At 38.3% G+C, this 15,520-nt stretch overlaps 1 protein-coding gene across 2 annotated transcripts in view; it reads left to right on the top strand.

Annotated features, from left to right (window-relative positions):
• Positions 1-1,212: 1,212 nt before the first annotated feature.
• Positions 1,213-15,520, top strand: part of LOC111864721 (glycosylated lysosomal membrane protein A) — a 17,934-nt gene continuing 3,626 nt past the window's right edge. The window contains exons 1-5 of one of the 2 annotated variants that reach the window (XM_023852202.2): positions 1,213-1,414; positions 5,834-6,088; positions 7,079-7,291; positions 8,518-8,748; positions 13,754-14,031. In XM_023852202.2, the coding sequence (XP_023707970.1) occupies positions 1,280-1,414; positions 5,834-6,088; positions 7,079-7,291; positions 8,518-8,748; positions 13,754-14,031 (1,112 nt within the window). In that variant the 5' untranslated portion in view covers positions 1,213-1,279. The remainder of the gene's footprint in view (positions 1,415-5,833; positions 6,089-7,078; positions 7,292-8,517; positions 8,749-13,753; positions 14,032-15,520) is intronic. The other variant, XM_023852203.2, reaches the window with a different exon arrangement.

Here is a 15,520-nt window from a genome sequence, read left to right on the forward strand (position 1 = left end):
AATTGCCCCCCTTCATACTCATCACCATGACATTGCATCTGTCTGAAAGAATTTACGATACTGGCATAAAGTTTGACATTGTCACATTGTGATATTCATGTGCACATTGTATATAACAGTAAGTGGAATCTAGGAACCTATTTCTTAGGCAGAGGGAGGTAATAAGGCAGCAGAGTTTCAGTATGAATGATACTATAACATACTTGTTGGTAACCGGTGACTCTGTAAACAACGGCCGTTGCTATGTGGCGGCCACAGCATACAGATATGCTGTGACGTCATGCAACAGCAGAAGAGGTCTTGCAAACAGCGTTCTCTGAAGGTTCATTACTGTGTTCACAAGAGCCCTCCACTGGTCCCTATCCTGAGCCAGATCAATCCAATCCATACCATATCATCTTATCTCACTAGGATACATTTTAATATTGTCCACCCACCTACACCTTGGTCTTCCCAGTATTCATTCATTCATTCATTCATTCATTATTAGAGGGGTCCCCCTTTAATTTCCACTGTCGCCATACCCTTCCAGTACTGGTGCTCGCTATCAGCCCCATTCTGCCAGCGAGGTCGGCCCTCTTCTGGCAGTGGTACCCGATACTTCCCCATCTACCAGAAGCATTGGAAACTACTTTGGCAGGAAACTTTTGCCTAATTTTGCTCAGAGGTCTCCTAGAGACATGAGGATCTTTTACGTGCCATAAATCTACGACACGGGACCCACGGCTTAAAGTCCCTCCCGGAGGACTTGTTCCCTGAATTTTTCCGCCCTTAAAATTTCCACGACCTCCACCGGGTTTGAACCCACGTACCTTGATTGGTCTTCCCAGTAGTCTCTTTCCTTCTGGCTTTCCCACCAATATCCTATATGCATTCCTCGCCTCCCCCATTCGTGCTACATGCCCTGCCAACCTCATCCTCGATTAGTGATATTGAACACAGTTCAAAAATAGAAATAGGTTGGTGGGGAAATAAATACTTTTACAGGCAGATCTCGTGTACTGGAGAGTACAAGAGATCTGGTTGTAAAAGTATTTATTGCTAGTAGCGAAAAAAGCATGGAGAGGGAGGCAAGGTTGGAGCATTCAAAATAGTTGCTAAGTTAGCATACGCTCTTACCGATTGTGCTCTCGGCCCTAGCGAAAATTTCAATTTAGTTTATGTAGGATGCGTAGAGATGGCAGCAGCATAGCACCGAGGTGTCATGGCGGCCATGTTGCCAACTAATAATATGGGAGTTTCAAGGGTTAAGGGCCTAGTCTTGTACGTCTTGTAGGAAATGTGCGTGTCTGAGGTATTTCGGAAGCATAAAATGTTGGTTATTGAGAAATATTGTTTGTATCGAATGATAGTCGCATGGATTTCATTATCGTCTTTTATCTACCTAGCGAATGCCAATGACAGTTTAAGAAAGGTATGGTCTTTATTGTATTGTATGGTATGGTATGGTATATATCCTTATTTGTAAATTATCTCATGTTCGGAAATTCGCTGAAAGTTTCATATTTTTGGCTCTCCGTTGACCGTAAAATTATCAAAACATAGCGCTTAAACTCATGTTTCAGGGCAATGAACGTGGGTCTCGTGCTAAATATCGCTTGGCCAGTCACATTCTTTGTACGAATCATCATCATCATCAGTAATCTGTCAAGACGACAGGTCCACAGTCTCTTCCAAAACAGTTCCTCCATTTAATGCGATCTAGAGCTTTCTCCTTCAAATGACAGTATCCTCTTCTGTCCCCAAGGTCATCCAGCATCTTCTTACGTCTTCTTCCTCGTCTTCTTGTCACTTCTATCCGCCCCTCTATCTTTCCTTCGATAACTTCTTTTAGAAGGCAGTTTCTGCGTAAAACATGACCAATCCAATTAGCCTTCCGTTTTCTTATTTCGTGTAGGATATTCCTCTGCTCACTGACTCTAATTAACACTTCTTCATTTCTCACATAATCGGTCCAACTGATCTTCTCCATCCTTCTCCAACACCACATTTCAAAACTTTCCAGATGTTTCTGATCTACTGCCCTAAGTGTCCATGTTTCAGCCCCATACAGAGCTATGCTCCAAATGTAGCATTTCACTAGTTTCTTCCTCAAATTTAAGTCCAATTTGCTGGTAAAAAGATTCTTCTTCTTGCTAAATGCAGCTTTTGCCATGGCAATCCTGGATTTAATTTCACAAGTACACCTTCCATCATCTGTTAACAAGCTACCCAAATATTTAAAACATTTCACATTCTCCACTTGTTTTTGGTCTATCTTTATTGTGACTGGGGTTGGTTGTCTCGAAATTTTCATTACTTTTGTTTTCTCCACATTCATTTCCATGCCATAGCACCTTCCAATTTCAATTAGTCTATCAATCATGCCCTGTAGCACAGTTTCTTCCTTAGCCATTAACACAAGGTCATCTGCATATTTCACAGTTTGAATAATTTGCCCTCCTACTTTGAAGTCACCGAGCCCATCCAGAGCTTCCTTGGTAAGGCATTCGCTGTACAAGTTGAACAGAATTGGTGATAAACAGCATCCTTGTCGAACTCCTCTTCCAATCTGCACACTTCCTGTCTCCCCCCTGTCCAGTCGTACTCTAACTTTCTGATCCATGTACAATTTGCTGATCAATCTTCTTTCACACCAATCAATATCTGTTTCTTTTAGGATCTGCATTAATTTGGTCCAGTTTACATGGTCAAATGCCTTCTGCCAGTCTATGAAGCAAACACACAGTTCTTCATCTATCTCCAAAGTTCGTTCCGCTATAATTCTCATCATCCCAATTGCATCCCTGGTTCCTTTTCCTCTTCTAAATCCAAACTGATCTTCTCCAAGTACATCCTCTATTTTCCTTTCAATTCTTCTTTTAAGTATCTTTGCTATTATCTTTGCTGTATGTGCAATAAGACTTATTGTGCGATGGTCGCTGCATTTTGTAGCTTTTGTCTTTTTCTTTAAGGCAATCATTGTAACTTCTGTAAAGTCCTTGGGCCACTCTCCACTTTCATATATGGTGTTCATTAGTTTTGTCAGTGTTTTCAAACCACCTTCTCCCAGTAACTTGAGCACATCTCCAGGTACATCATCATCTCCTGTAGCCTTTCCCTTCCTCATTTCCTTGATAGCTTTTTCCACCTCACTTTGTAAAATATATGGTCCTTTCTCGTCTGTATCTACTTCTTCTTCCGGTTCAACTTCTAAGGTTTCTGGCCGATTAGGTCGATCATATAGTTCTGAAATATAATTTTCCCAAATTTTCAGCACTTTCCTCTGATCTACTATTCTATTCCCCTGGGAGTCTTCGATGCCAACATTTTGAATCCCATGATTCTCTTTCCATCCTAGTTCTTTTGTCTTCATGTACATCAAATCATAACGTCCTATTCTTTGAAATTCCATAATCTCATTACATATCTTCTCAAGATATTCCTTTTTGGCCCTGTCCATGGCTCTTTTCAATTCATTCCTCAGTCTCCTGTATTTCCTCCTGCCTTCTTCATTGTTGACATTCTTCCATTTCCTTCGCTCCTCCATTTTACTCATCATCTCCTGTGTAACCCATGGTTTTCTTGCTATCTTCTCAACTTTACCAACCAAATCACTGATAGTATCTAACATGCATTGTTTTGTATTGTTCCACTGCGCTTCAGCATTTCTGTTTTCACCTTCAATTGCACCTAGTTTTTCTTCTAGGGTCTCTTGCACACTTTGTCTTTGAGCATATAACTTCTCCAAATCCCATCTTGGTCTGCGCTTTCGAAATCTTATAATTTTCTTCAACCTGGTTCGCAACTTGGCAACCAGTAAGTTGTGGTCAGAGTCAATATCTGCCCCAGGAAGCGTCTTCACATCCTTCACTCTATTTCTGAATCGATGTTTCACAAGGATGTAGTCCAGCTGATGCCTCCACCAATCCCCAGGTGCCTTCCATGTGTAAATTCTTCTCTTTGGCTTCTTGAACCAAGTGTTGGTGACAATCAGTCCATTTCTTTCACAAAAGTCAATAAGCATTTGACCCCTGTGATTCCGTCTTCCTAGTCTATGTGATCCAACAATATTCTGATATTATTAGTCATGATATTCGTACAATTCTGATATGGATTGTACGAATATCATGACTAATAAGTAACTGTTTGCTTGCATTTTTTTTTGCAGTATATGTACATAATTACAGCATCTGTATAGTCATAAGACTGAATAAAAGGCATAATATCACTGTATCTATCAGCATGATGCCCAATAAAAGTATCCATTTAACGCTAATAGATAGCAGTTTCCAAGAACTGATATAGAATAATTTTGCATCATGAAATAACTTTCATGGACACTGTTATGAATGGTATTATCGAATAGAACTACGCTGTGAATGTGGTTAGAACTTTAGCCTTGGAAGGAAGTAAAAGATCAAAATTTTTATTCAGAAGTGAGGTTAGAAAACATCCCCTTTTTCCTGGGAATGAATGCAGCACTGTTCGAACAGGCATGAAATGTATATGAAGATAATAAATTAATTGAAATACAGCATTACATAAAATTTGAAGAGAGCCTTCTGAATATGTTGGCATGTACATATGATGTTATTCTGAAGTGTAGCGGACACAAATTATGAACATAATAGTGGGATTTTTTCATTCAAAAAAACACTGGTAGATGGCAGTAGTAAGGGGTTACCGCTATATGTTTGTGTCCTGGGGCACTGTGGAGATGAAGTTAATGGTAGGGCTGACACAGAGGCAAAGCAATTAATCAAAGAATGTAGATACAGTCAATTACTGTTACCAGTGGCAGATCTTAAAACCCAGTGGAAAAAGAAAGACAAAGAAGAAGTCTATCAAAACACCAGAAGGGACAAAGGAGAAAGCTACTATGAAAGGTCTCCTTGGTTCTGCAAGATAAAAATGAACTGTGTGCCTTTGTGTATGAGAGCAGACCACTCCAGTCTTAAAGCAAGCCTAAACAGATTTAACACTGTGTCCATGGCTGAATGCGAATGTAGTGTTGGGCTGCAAACAGAGGAACATAATTCTCGGATTGTAAATGGTATGAGGACCAATAGGCAACAATGATTTACATTCTGTCTGAGCACAGCAAAAAAGAATATCAAAAGTTAGTTACAGAGCTCTTAAGGCTAGAAAAAAAAAAGATTTGTGCAAGGCATCTGTTACATCATAAAAACATTCCTATATTCATTTAAAATTAGATATGTAAGAAAAGAAAAAGAAGTAAATGTACAAAATAATAATAGTATACTCTCAAATTTACTCGTAAGTTAAGGTATATATTAAGAATTGCAGGGAGACTGCTGTAATAGAATAAGATGTTTACAAGAATGTGCTACAGAAGGCCAGATGGGTATCGCCTAGGACTTTTTGTATTTACAATTATTTTTCACAGACAGGAAGTACGTCTGTGTCTATGTCAATAATCATATGAGAGCAGGGCTGTCTTAAAGCAAGCTAAGTCGGTTAAGGCTAGGAAAGAAGATTTGTGCAAGACATCTGTACTACATAACATTCCTGAATTTATTAAAAAAGAAAAGGAAAAAAAGAAGTAAATTTACAAAATATTAATAGTATACTCTTAGAGTGGAGTTAAGAGATAAATTAAATCATTGGGCAACCACTGTGTTGAAATAAGATGTTTGTAAGACTTTGCTACAGAGGGCTGGTTGGGAATTGCCTGGGCGTTTTTTGTATATACATTTATTTTTTCAAAATGAAATCAGAATGTGTCCATAGTAGAAAATATGCATAGGGCAGTGTGTTTCACACTAATATATGGTGTAAATATTTATGCCTTCTCCTGTTTGTATTAACAAGATGATGTAACTCGTTTTAGCTGAATACATCTTATAATCCAGGATGTAGTGATGCAGATTGCAGCTCTTTTAAAGTAGTGTATGTGGAAGCAGAAGGACTGAATGACACCTTGCATTACTTGTGGGACTTCACACAAAAGCCGTCCATTTTTATGGCAGCTACTCCCGTCAAATCACAGCTGAACATTTCATGGGATCACTTTAAAGGGAACAATAACAAGTCCATTACATTTAATGAAGAGCCTATATACAGCTTTGGTATTGTATTGGACAAGGTAAGCTGAAGTCATTCTTTAATATTCTGAGCACTGTTGTCATATTTCTGGTGCTGTGTGCAACACAAGTTGCTGTTTTGTGACCATCAGCTGTTGTAGTAAGGCATCTTGTTATATATTAGGTTTCAGGATTTTTTTAGTTGTGTTTGCCAACTCGGGGCTGCCTCTTAAAATTGCACAGCTTGACCATCTGTATGCAAACAACTCCAAAACCCACTGAACGAATTTTTATGACAAGATATTAGGAGATTCACAAAAATTGGGTAACACCAATTTTGATTAGAGCTAGACAAGAGTAACAGACACTTTATGTGATCCTGGAAAGGCCTAGCTTGCTTAGATTTTGAACTTTTGAAGTAAAATGAAGCCATTGGTGAAGCCATTTCTTTAGGACATCCAATTAAATTATTTTATATTCATCTGTCTTATAGATAAATAATTTAATTGTGTTGCTATGCAGAAGCAGCTGTTAATGACCAGTGCCCATCTAGAGTTGCTGTTGATGTTGAAGACTTAAGAAAGTTGGAGCTTTATCTTCACTTTTTCTGTATCCCTTCATGGCAGTTTTTTCCCCACCTTTTACATGTGTTGGACATTGTACAGGACATAGAGTCTCCATCCCTAGTTATAAGTAACTGTATGATCATTTGAAAGTTCTGGACAGTTGTGTGTTATTTATTTTAAAATTATCACCTTGGACATTGCTCATTGTCTTAGGTGTATTTAAATGATACATCACATTTCAGGAACTGGATCTGCTTCTGTCATAACTTGTAAGAGGGTAGAGCAGATTAGCTCTTGTCTAATGGACCCAATTGATTATGATTCTTTCCTGTCTTGCACCTTATGACAGAAGCAGATCCAGCATCTGAAGCATCAAATAATTTAAATGTAGCTAAGATGATGGATAGTCTCCAACATAGTAATTTTATAATAAATAATTTTTCTAAGTTTTTGTAGATTATAATCTATATAATTATTTTCTCTCAGCTCTGGGAATACAATGACATAAATGACACTGGTTTAATGGACTTGAAAAGTAGAGACAGCAGATATGTCAGAGCACTTGACATGGAGAACTTTAATTGGACTCTCACAAGTTTTGGGAATGAGAGTGTGGAGAATGTTGATGTGGTGATGGAGGCCTCTTCGTACACTCCGAAGGATTCGACTGCTGTCATTAGTGGAAGCATCAGATTAGTGGTATATTAATATAAATAAATTATTTGATGATTCTCTAAATATCAGTGGCAATAGTATTATAGACTAGCATCCTGTTGCACTTTTCACTTAGTGTCAGTTTTTTAGTCTCACATGCAACATTGTGTTCCATAAAATTTATTAAAAGATATTCACTTTAAAAGTTTTTCACTACATGTTTCAACCAATATTGTCATCATCAGGTGTTAAAATTATTGGACAAGGAAACTGCTGTCTTCTGTTTTGTTGCTTCCATTGTTAATATACAGTCCCCTCAAAGCACGTGTTTTAGTTGTTGGGCTGTATTCTCTCCTGTTGTGTCTTGTGCTGCATGTCTTGTTTTCAAATGCGCACGCAGCACAAAACACAACAGAAAGGAATACAACCTACCAACTTCACCATCTCAGCGTTATGAAGTGTTTCTTTGTTTCACAAAGGGAAACATATTGCACAAATGTTTATATGTGTGTATTTTTCATTTCATCTCTCTTTTTCTGATATTTCCACTTTGTGGGATATCTAGCAACCAAGCCCCTCCATTTGTCTCCATTTTTCCAAAGCTCCTCCTCATCACATCTTTCCATACACATTTTCATTTATTTAACAGCTGCTGTTGGCTATCGGAAACTAAATTGAAGTATTGTACATTACTTGTTTTGATAACTGCAACATTTTTTCTGTAACATCCACAAAATGTTTTGGCAAAATCTTTATTGATGATTGCTAATAGTTTCATCTAGGTTGAAAGAACAGAATTCCATTTGAATCAGATTGCAATATAGTGATAGCATCAAATTAAGTAAGGTATATGATGTTTTATCAACACATGCTTCTATCAGAATGTTGTGTTTGCAGGGATAGAAATACATAAATACTGACATAAATAGAAAGTACTAAGTGTTCAACTGGCCAGTCAGGTGTAGAGGTTAGTGCAGTTGATGAAGCTTCATTAAATAAACCAATAGCTAACAGTGAAGTGACTTGTTATGCATTATATATCTGGGTCTCTTTTCTGTCAGGGGAAGAAATTTTCCTGTTAGTGACCACATCCAGACCAGCACTGGTGTCCATTCAGTCTTGTATCCAATGTTACTTCAGGATAAGGTCCAGAGAAGGACTTCTCTGAGCACAGTATTGAGCACTGAGTGCATGAAAAGTGGGGAATTCCCTGACTAGCCAAGCAACTGCCCTCTGCGCAGTTAGATAGGTTATGTGACTTAACTTTACAGCTGAGTGCGTTTGGCTTTCGTGATCATTATGGAGAGCTGCCTCGTCTCTTGCATTCAGCAAACTGCACTCAAGTGGAACTTGTCCTTGACAAGCTGAAAACGAACTCCAGCTTCTCCAGTTCTCGATTTGCTGTGGGGGTTCTAATTGCAAGCAGTGACAAGGCTAATACTACAGCTTCCATCATATCAAGAAAAAGCTTGGATGATGAACATAGCCCAGGAGTTTTTACGGTAAGAATGTTTTTAGCTTTTTAAGATTAGATGTTGAAGTAGAGATTGATGATGTAGAAGGGATTAATTTGACGTGAGGCACCATTATATGTTGTTACTATTATTTTATTATTGCTAGTGGGGTGGGACCAAGTCCCTTGTACTGCGGCCACTTCTGGCCTATTGTGCCAGCCCCAGATGATAGGTGAGGGTGATTGTGGAGCAGTTGGTGGAATGAAGATTGGCAGGGGAAACCAAAGTACTCGGAGAAAACCTGCCCCAGTACCACTTTGTCCACCACAAATTCCACTTGACCAGACCCGGAATCGAACCTGGGCCTCCGCAGTGAGAAGCCAGCGACTAACCGCTTGAGCTATGGCGTGGCCCTACCATTATATGTTACCCTGGTTTCTCTCATTCTTCTTAGGTCCATTTGCATCAATGGTTTGGTGCAGGTAGTGTGTTTAACTTGCTTAACTCTCTCATTCTTTTTAACAGCTTTGTCCTGATTGTGTGAATTTGTATGAAATACAGTGTTATACTTTTTGATTGCCACATGTTTGTTGTATATTGGTTCCTTAAAGTGCCTTAAGTTCAAACCTGGAATATCTGAATAACAAAGATCTATAGAATCAGTTTTCTTTTAACAGTTAGAAGGATTATATTTATGTTAGAAAGTGCACATTTATGACAGGTTTTTTGTAAGATTGATAACACACACATTACCTAAACCCTCATCATACCCTGGATTTAATTTGGTGAATATTTTCCATAAAATTACCACTGTGGTTGGGGTAGTTGCTCTAGTCCTCACATTCATTCATTCATTCATTTATTTTTCGTTCCATGGATCCACAATACAAGTGAGATATAGGACATGTCCATACAGTGATTATTCTTAAAATTAATAGAGCAAGAGCTAAGTACATAAATAAAAAGGTATAAAAATACAAAAATTGAAACAAAACATGTAGGATCAAGTAGATTCCAGTGATATAAGTTAATTTAATAAAACATGCAGTTTAAATTTAAACAATGTCAGTTTGAACATATCACAGAAATTGCTTAAATGACTAGACTAGAATAATAGAATAATGACTAGAATAATACTAATAAAAGACTGGATGATCAACAGGTGATTCTAGTGAATGCATAATCATTAACTTATAATGACTTATATTGGAAATATTCTTCCACAGAATAAAAATGATGAAGATAAAGAAAACGCTTTAAACAAATTTTGAACTTCTTAGGGTTGAGTGACTCTTCTTTTATATAAGAAGGAAGATTATTATAAATTTTTATGCCCATATAATACACTCCCTTTTGATATACCGTAAAATTTGCTATGGGTTGATAGAAATTTGTAATATGTCTTGTATTTATATTATGATTTAGTGAATTTGGAATAAAGAGACTTTTATTATTAACCACAAAGAGCATGAGTGAAAAAATATACTGTGAAGCCAAAGGCAAAATTTCCAATTTCCGAAAGAGATCTCTACATGAAACTCTACTATTACAGCCGATCATAATTCTAATTATCTTCTTCTGCATTCTAAATACTTTTATACTATGAGGCGAGACTCCCCAAAAGCAAAGACCATAGTTCATAACAGAGCCAAAATAAGAGTAGTAAATTGTTTTCAAAGTTTTTAGAGGCAAGTATGGTTTAATACTTCTCATCATATAACATGCTGAGGTAAGTTTTGGGATTATACATTCCACATGTGAACTCCAGTTGAGTGTATCCATTATGTTTATACCAAGAAACTTTATATTTGACACAGTGGTTACTGGACGATTGTTACAAACAATATCTACGTCGGTTGTGAGTTTATTTTTGGTTTTAAACTGCATACTATGAGTTTTATTAATATTTATTGAAAGCAAATTTGTCCTAAACCACTTATATAAATGATTAAAAACATTATTCATATTAATATGGAGATTTTCTGAATTTGAACCTTTAATTAATACGCTTGTATCGTCGGCAAACAAAATGGATATAGCATTGTTAATTACGNTGATCGTACAAGACCTTTTCAATTACTTTTGAAAATGAGCTTAAAATAGATATAGGTCTGTAGTTGGAAATAGTAGATTTATTTCCCTTCTTAAAAAGGGGCTTGACAACTGCATATTTCAAGCGATCCGGAAAGATTCCTAAAGATATCGATTTATTACAAATATGGGTTAGGGGCGAACTAATAAAAGGTGAACTAATTTTTAATAATTTGGTTGATATTTCATCGTATCCAAACGAATTTTTAGTCTTAAGAGATTTTATTACCTTTTCAACGTCTTTGGAGGATAAGAACTTTAGGTTAATGTTTGGGAAGGGAGTCTTAAAAGACTGCAATAAATAATGCAAGGGAGTAATGTCATCTAATTTCTGAAATTTAGGGTCATTATGATCAATATTAATATTTGTAGCTATGGATAGAAAATATTTATTAAATTCATTGGCTATCACATGTTGGTTGGTGATTGAGATCCCATCAATATTTAAAGTTATAGCCTTATCGGCACTGCTAGTTCTATTTGTTTCAAGTTTAATTATATCCCATATAGTTTTAGTCTTATTCAGGGATTTATTGATTTTATAAGCGTAGTTTAGCTTTTTTGATTCACATACACATGAGAATATCTTAAATAAACAGCCATACCACATAAGCCATGCAATATCTTAGAGAAAGGGGCAGGAACAAAGCAGTGGGAGTAAGGTCAGGGGCCACAGCAGCAGAGCTATGAAGCCAAGCTTGTTATTTATTGTTATCACATGTTATTTGAACAGGAAAAGTGCACAGAAACTAGATGCTCTGCTTACACTATACCATCTCTTATTAACTGAATGATGTGTCTGAGTGGTTATCACTGCTGCTCTGTGTTTTGGAGGCTGGCTCTCCTAAGGCTTATCCTCTGGTTTTCCTTAGTGTTTTCATGAAGGTACTTGAATAGCATTTTAGGTCATGATTACTTCCATCCACACACTTTCATAGTTATACCAGTCATCCTTCCCATTATGCCAGGATAGTTGAGTGGGTGTAGTGATGGGCTATGGGCTTGATTCCTAGCAGTGGAAAGAGAATTTTCTCTACTCCACAGTGTCCAGATGGACTCTGAGGTACACTGAGCCACCTATCCAATGTGCACTGGGGGCACATTCTGTGGGAGTAAAGCAGTGGAAGGTGAAGTTGACCATTGACCTCCACCTAGTATGAAGGTTACAAATGGTGGAGCTATATACGAGGAGTGTTCCATATATATAATGCCTCCTATTTTTTCAATGAAAACTACAACAGATACAGAAAGCATAATAACACAGTTAAATAGAGCAAGATTTTAGCTACTTACAGTTATTTTTCCACATAATCACCACCATTCATTATGCACTTTTGCCAGCGATGAACAAGAGCCTGTATGCTATGCCCGTAAAAGTCTGCACCAGCAGAGGCTAGCCACTTTCTTACAGCTGCAATGGCAGTATCGTTGTCTGGAAAATGTTGCCCACGTAGTCCATCTTTCACAGGCCCAAAGAGATGGAAGTCTGAAGGTGGTAAATCGCGGCTATAAGGTGGATGTGCTAGGACAGTCCAGTGAAACTTTGCAATGTACATGGTGGTCACCAACCTGGTATGGGGTCTAGCGTTATTGTGTTGCAAGCAAAAGGTTGTCCGCTTCTCTGGCGTGACTCTGGAAATGCGGGCTTTCAGCTTAGTCAGCGTTGTCTTGTAGCGTTCAGAATTGAAAGTCTCACCAGGCTCCAGGAAATCGAACAAAATGACACCCCGCCTATCCCAAAAGACCGTGCACATCACTTTCTCTGCCGATGGCTGTGTCTTGAACTTCTTTTTTCTTGGGGAATCCGGATGTCGCCATTGCATCCACTGTCTTTTGGATTCCAGCATGTGGTGACACCACATCTCATCTCTGGTGATGATGCTGTCCAGAAACTTGTCACCTTCAGCCTCAAACTGGTGCAGCAGGTCCTGACAGACTTCCATTTGATGAGTTTTGTGGTCCTGTGTAAGCATCTGCAGGACCCACCTGGAACAAACTTTGCAATAATCCAGCTTCCCCAACATCGTTTCCAGTGCATTACAGCCGATATTAAGCCATGCACACAGTTCCCTGGTCGTTATCCACCGATCTGTACAGATGAGCTGATCAAGGAACTGTTTATTGTGAGGAGTGGCAGCTGAGCAGGGACGCCCAGGGCATGGCTTGTCGTGCACTTCACTTTTGCCACTGTTGAAACACACTACCCACCACCTCACTATGCCGACATCCACTGTATCATCTCCATACACCTTTAGCAAGCGTCAATGGATGTCAATGGGTGCAATTTGTTTGGCAGTGAGAAATTCAGTAACATCTCTGTTTCATATGCACTTCTATGTCAGAAGCCATTTTGATAGACTGCTCTGCTGTCGCTATCTTTTGCACGACAAACAAACTAACAGTACATTGGCGGGAAGGTTCAACCTTTACTGCAACACCACCGACACCCAGCTCAGATGTTGCCTATTAACACAAAAAAATAGGAGGCAATATATACAGAACGCCCTTCGTATATGGTGTGTTGCTTAATTATTTAATCACAGGGACAGCTTGACTTTTACCGTCCTTCCCATTTGACACTCTGCAAGGTATGATGTTGAGATGTAATTGTTAAATGAAGTAAGAAACAAAGAAGAGCTCCAAATATTAAGCCACTAATGTTGCTACAGTTTAACAAACGATCTGCCTGTCTGTTTTGAGGTCATTATGATCTCATCCTATTATTTGTAAAAGTATTCTCATTCAGGTACTGGGGTTGTGTGTTTGTAATGGATGATGTGTTTGCTCATTTCTGTAGTCTTTGTATGTTAGCTCACATATTTGTATTTTGTCTCTTATATCCAAGTTTCATTTTTTTTTGTATATGAAAGATTAATTGCAACTGTAAGGAGTTAATAATAATATTCATTTATTGCAAATGGCAGAAGGTTTACATATCACTTAGTGTATTTTCATTTTTTAGCTTGTGGATCTTCAGACACCAATGGCTGAGTCAGGGAGGGGTGGCTATTTGCAGTGGAGGCCAGTGGCTTATGTTGCCAAGGAGAGAAATGTTGCAAATTCCACTGAAACAAACTCATATGGAGTGACAGATGTTAAAGATCATACTGCATACCTGAATCATACACTTCTGTATGCCTACTACAGCTCTAATTTGGACAGCCTCCTAGTGCAATCTACTGCAGTATCATTTGGCCTTAAAGAAGATGGCTTCTATAAGAAAACAAATTACACTTCTTGGTAAGTGATATGCTTGGAATATTTAGTCACTCTCAGAGCTTGTATTGTTTATCAGTGAACACATACATGCATGTCTGGTCTAGAAATCCAAAATTATCGGCTGTGGGGATTTGTTGCACTGACCACGTGACAACCTCTATCCACTAAAGTTGGCACTAACTTCACCGACAAGCGGCGGTCACTCGGTTGGTATAGTTCACTTGTGGGCTAAAACCACAAAGATATAGTTATACATACATGCATGAACCATAGTGCTTAGGTGCATCCTTGGTACATGTTGCAGTGTCTGTGATGAACAGATAGTATGTTTGTACCTTGTTTCTGTCAGTGTTGTCAAGTATGGAATTGAAGAGTTCTGCTTGTAATGTAATGTTATGTAGGCTGTTGAGAGTCAACTGATGTATTGGAGGAACATGTCAGCTCCATAATCAGGGTTCTGGGAATCCGCAATTGGACTCAAACAGGCAAAGGGATTTATATCAGGACCCTTTGCCAGAAGAACGAAGGACCTGTTGTAATTAAACAGAGATGAATTAAGATGGGCATTAGGATGATTTAGCAGACACTGCCACCTAAAAGGACACCTTTTCAAATTGGGACTGACAGACAACCCAGCCTGTGAAATTTGCCTGCAAGAAGACAAATCAGCCACACATATCCTATGTGATTGTGAGGCCATAGCTTAAGATTTCGTCACCTGGGTCAGTTCTTCATGGAACCAGGTGACTTTTATGACGCCCCCATAAATAAAATCCTACATTCCATTGGAAGGGTAGGATCAATAAAAGGTTAATCCAAGGGGGAAGCACAATAAATCATTGAAGGTCGCAGTGGGAGGACCAGATTTTATGGCCCACCCCATACACACATACATACATACTTATATACATGAGGGTTCAAAAGGAAACCAAGCAGGAAACCAGCGTGAAACAGGCTGCAACAGACTACATTTCGATATATCCCAGAAGATGGAATCATTTACTGTTAATGGCAACAGTTCTGCTACTGCGTGCATGTCAGAGACAGCTCACAAGATCATAGCTGTTAATGGAAATGTATTTGGTGTTTGAAGAAAGAGGAAGTGGTGGAAAGTGGGAGAAAACGACAAATTGTCAATGAATAATCCGTCGAGTGTAATAACAATGTTTTTAGGTCACTTATTTATTTCACTCGCCTTACATGTTTCGGTTCAAAAGAAACCATCATCAGAGGCACGTTACAAACACATGAAACCACTGGCGTTGTATTGTACACAGTATGTAAGCTGCGTGATCTGCTACAGATGTCGGAGTGTAAAAGCACAACACTTTCTAGTAACGTTGAATGCACGTACAACTCTTGCATTCCATCCGAAGAATGCCCTCAAATTGAGCCGTCAATGTTAAAATATTTAAAAGCTTAAAACATTTGAAATAAAATGTTTGGCTCCTTCTTGTTGATTCGTCCCGGTGATGGGAATCGTCAACTTGAGGTTGTGTGTTGTGTTGTG

The sequence above is a fragment of the Cryptotermes secundus genome, unplaced genomic scaffold (assembly GCF_002891405.2).
Source record: "Cryptotermes secundus unplaced genomic scaffold, Csec_1.0 scaffold654, whole genome shotgun sequence".
NCBI classification, from domain to species: domain Eukaryota; kingdom Metazoa; phylum Arthropoda; class Insecta; order Blattodea; family Kalotermitidae; genus Cryptotermes; species Cryptotermes secundus.